At 34.8% G+C, this 4747-nt stretch overlaps 1 protein-coding gene across 1 annotated transcript; it reads right to left on the bottom strand.

The window, feature by feature from the left end:
* Positions 1 to 3080: 3080 nt before the first annotated feature.
* LOC106828923 (olfactory receptor 52E8-like) lies at positions 3081 to 4043 on the bottom strand. The gene has a single exon (XM_014837737.1). It carries the CDS (start codon positions 4041 to 4043, stop codon positions 3081 to 3083), a length of 963 nt encoding a protein of 320 aa, XP_014693223.1.
* Positions 4044 to 4747: the final 704 nt, after the last annotated feature.

Genomic DNA, 4747 nt, shown 5'->3' on the forward strand with positions numbered 1-4747 from the left:
TGGGTATATATCTAGGAGTGGAATTTTTCAGTTACAGGCTATACACATGATTAGCTTTCTGAGATGCTGCCAAACAGTTTCCTAAAATGATTTTAGTAATGATTTTGCCTTCTCATCAGCAATGTATGAGGATTCCAGTTGCTCCTCATATTTGCTACTACTCAACATTTTTCATTTTATTCATTCTGGTCTGTGTATAGTGGAACTGCTTAGGGATTTTAAATGTGATTTCCCTTATGACTAAGGAAGTAGAACATCTTTTCATGTTTACTAGAAATTTAGATATCCTCCTCTGCAAAATCCCCATACAAGTCCTTTGCTAATTTTTCTAGGTGGTGGTGTTCCTTTTTCTTATCAGTTTATAGGAGTCCTCTATATATTCTGTAATACAAGTAATTTGGTTTGCCTATTATCCCGTTAATGGCATATTTGATAAAAGTTCTTAATTTTAATATACACTGACCAATCAAAATGCTTCCAATATTGTTAGCATGTAAATGTGTATGTCCTTGCGTCTTATTTTAGAATCCTTCATTATTTCAAGGTTATGAAGATATTTTCTCTTTTTTCCCAGAAGCTGTATTGTTTTTCCTCTAAAGTTTACATCTACAATTCATTTGGGAAGAATTTTTTGTATGACAGGAGATAAATATCAAGATTCATTACTTTTTAATATGAGTCTCCAGTTAATCCAGTATCTTTTATTGAAAATATCATCTTTTGTCACTGTACTGCAATGTTATCTCTGCCATAATTCAAATAAACATATATCTGCGGGTCTGTTTCTGGCTCTCTATTGGACTGGTTTTCTATACTTGCACCAAAATCACATGCTCCCAGTTACTATAGCTTTGGGAAAGATCTTGTTTTTCTGGCAGTGTAAGTCTTCCAACTTTATTCTTCAGGAAAAACTTGGTTATTGTTAGCTATTCTTGGTTAAATATATATTTTGACAGTTTCCTGTCCAGAAGTATGATATCATTCAAGACAGGCTAGATTATGGTGAGGTAACATCCACCTCCTCCCAAATTTCAGTGTGTTAAAAGATTAAAAGTTTAGTTCTTGTTCATACTACATAACTAGTGCAGGCTTTTGGGGTGGGGAAGGACTCTATTGGTCATTCAGGGATCTATTCCGATGAAGGCACCAGAATTTTATGACATGGCATCTTAACAAAAGCTCAGGGTACACAAGAGCATGGATAAAGAAAACAGGGAAGCACACATTCACTTTTAAATGTTTTCTCTTAGAATTGACACAGGTTAGGTGACTTCTACAAATATTTTACTCGCCATAGCAGGTCACACTGCGAGAGGTTGGACACATGTAATCCTCCCATGTTGCTGGAAGAAAAAGAAAACTGGAAATGTCAGCAAACACCAGCAATGTCTAACCTAACTATACCAAGCAGATAGTTTTATTATTCATCCTCTGATTACTAAAACACATATTTTCAAGCTGTATAGTCTTCCTCTAAAAAGGCTTCAGAAACTTTTTTCTTACCATGACTATTTTATCCAAATGTCTAAATTGCTGTAGATTAATGTTATTAATTTTTATATATACTCATATCTGAGTGTGATAATACTATTTTCTTTTTTAATGTACCAGTAGATGAGCTCTTCTGTTGTCTATGTAGATGGCTAAAGTTTTCCTACCTTATCTAGAGTCAGAGTTTTTAAATATACAAGGTGGTTTGACTTAATTCATTTGTCTGATATCTGTTTGTTCAATTGCCCTGGTATGTACTCTTGGTCTACTAGATTTTCTAAATACAAAAATTTACCTGTATCTATGAATATTTTTAGCAAGTATGATATATGAATAACCATGCTGTCCTGTTCACAATATTTTTGTCAGAATTAACTACAAGTTTATAAGGCGATATGTAACTTTTTAAACTTCCCTGTGAGATTTTTCCAGCCATGCAGTAGAATTTCCATGGTCATAAATTGATGATGAATTAGAAGTTTTAGCTAAAATAAAAGTGATAATATAACTCTGGAAGACTCACGTGAATGTAGTTTCCAATAACACCTCCTTTACGGACTAGGTCAATAATTTGCCATATGATTATTATATAAAGCGAAAATAAGTCGAATGTATTTCTAGTTTTGCATGGCTATCTTCAATATATTGTCCCAGTATTTGGAATATTTAGTGAATATTATTAGAAAGTTTCTAAAAAACTCTTCCCAAACATAAATTTGTATGTAATTTTATGCATGACGTTCTTAGCCTTAGTAGCCTAACTCTTCCATGATGGGTTTCTCAGGACATAGGATTCTGTCTTCCCATCCGTCTATCATCAAACAGCCACATACAACTTAGTACATGCAGAAGTTTATAAATATTAATCCAATAAATAGATCTTTCATAATTTATGCATCATCATCCCCTACTCTATTTTACTTCTAAATGCCTGGCTTCTTCTGTTTCCCTAGGTGCCTGGAGCCAAAATATCAATCATAATTTGCTATGGAGAATTTTCTCATTCACAATTTACTTATATGAAACTGCAAATATTAAGAGTAACCACATCATTGAATTCACATAAAAAAATAGATATATTAATATAAATAATTATTGAGAACAGGAAATGCTAATGAGTTAAATAATGTAATTGTTATAATTTTCAGAATCCTGTCACCAAAATTATCTACAATTCCTGAGGAAATTTCATTCTGTTGCTTTCATATTTCTTCTGGTGATTCAGTAATTGTGCAATTTTAAAACTACTTGACAATAATCGATCTCCCACTAACAGTTGGATTTTCAGATGAACCATTTAACAATCTGAAGCATCAAACTTTCATCTAAAAACTTGTGAAGATAGTACTTACTTTACAGAGCTATCTTGATGATCAAACAATATAAATATAAGCACTTTGTAAAAAAATGCACTCTTTACAGATTATAATGTTATCATCAATAAACTCATTATTAAACTTAAAAGATTATGGGGAAAGGAATGTCATTATTGTTCATATTCACTTTTCTCTCTGCCTTCTATCTTTTTAGACAATAAATCCCTTCTAATGAGCTTATGGAGAAAATATGAACTGTAGGACATTCTAAGACTACTGATGGTTAACGATCTTTCTAAAAAAAATCCATGAAACTCGCTCCCTAATCTGCTTGGTCCTGATCCCATAGATCACAGGATTGAGGGCTGGTGGAACAACCACATATAGGTTGGCTAAGAGAATGTGAATATATTGAGGGATACTGTGGCCAAAACGGTGTGTTAAGAAAGAGAAAAATGCTGGTGTGAAAAAGGCTAAGATAACACCAATGTGGGAGCCACAGGTGTTGAGAGCTTTAAACCGGGCTTCCCAGGAGGGCAGACAGAAGACAGTATAGAGGATCCTGACATAAGAAAGAGTAATAAGAAACACATCTAATAATAAAATAGACATATCCCCAAGACCAAATATTATGTTGGCTTTGATACTAGCACAGGCCAGACGGGCAATGCCCATGTGCTCACAGTACGTGTGAGGAATGATATGGTGCTCGCAGAAGGGCAACCTCAGGAGGAGAAATACCAGTGGAGCCACCATACACAAGCTCCGCAGAATAGCAATGCCTGCAATGATGCTGATGATTTTGTTGGTGAGGATCATAGTGTACTGAAGGGGTTTACAAATGGCAATGTAGCGGTCAAAGGACATGGCCACCAATACAATGCTCTCCATGGCAGTGAAGAAGTGAATGAAGAACATCTGGGAAAGGCAGCTTTCAAAAGATATATCCCTGAAACTGAACCAGAAGATGCCCAGCATTTTGGGGATGGTGGCTGTGGACAAGCCCAGGTCAATGGAGTCCAGCATGGCCAGGAAGTAGTATACAGGCTCATGGAGACTATGTTCAGTCTGGATCACAAACAGGACAGCAGCATTCCCCAGGAGTGCAACAAGATACACAAAGAAAAAGGGGAATCCAATCCAGACGTGCACATCTTCCAGGCTTGGGATACCCAAGAGGAGGAATGAAGAAGGATGGAACTGGGTGTCATTAAGAAGAGACATTCTCTCTGTCATTGTTGGTGATTATGCATATCAGTATTAGATGCTGACTTCCCATTAGTGACACTTGCTCCACTTCATTATTTTTCCAGACTCCTGGTAAAATGCAAAATAATTTTGAAATATTCATTTTCTCCCATTCAATGTTACCAAAACTTTTCTGCCATCCTTACCTGAACATCAGATGGAGAGCTAGTTTCACTCTTTCCAAGATCACTCCTATTCAACCTTTTAGTTGAACAAGAAGAGAAAGGAGAAGACTATCCATCAATCAGGTGAATATTCAAGGTAAGGAGCAGAAATAATAAAGGTTTTTATTCTTTGTATCTGGTGGTGTTATACATATTGCATTTAATGTAAATGAAAAATGCTTTAGCATATGTAATCCAACCCATTCTTTTATTGGGGAACTTGAGGACTATTTATATATATACACATATACATGTATATATAAATATGTATTTGTATGTACATATGTATGTATATATGATGCATATATATTTGACTGAATACTTCTGTCTATTTGAATCTGAAGTCTGAGACCTCAAATTTACTTTTGTATATTCATGCACCTAAAACTACTTCACACACACATTTTCTCAGAAAAAATGTTGATTAAATGAATGAGTTGGAAGAAAGTGATAACAGCAACTAGCATGACCTAGAAGATTAATAACACAATTTCCATCTTAACCAGGTCTTCGAAAAGTCATTTTCAT

The sequence above is a fragment of the Equus asinus genome, chromosome 20 (genome assembly GCF_041296235.1).
Source record: "Equus asinus isolate D_3611 breed Donkey chromosome 20, EquAss-T2T_v2, whole genome shotgun sequence".
Taxonomy (NCBI): Eukaryota; Metazoa; Chordata; class Mammalia; order Perissodactyla; family Equidae; genus Equus; species Equus asinus.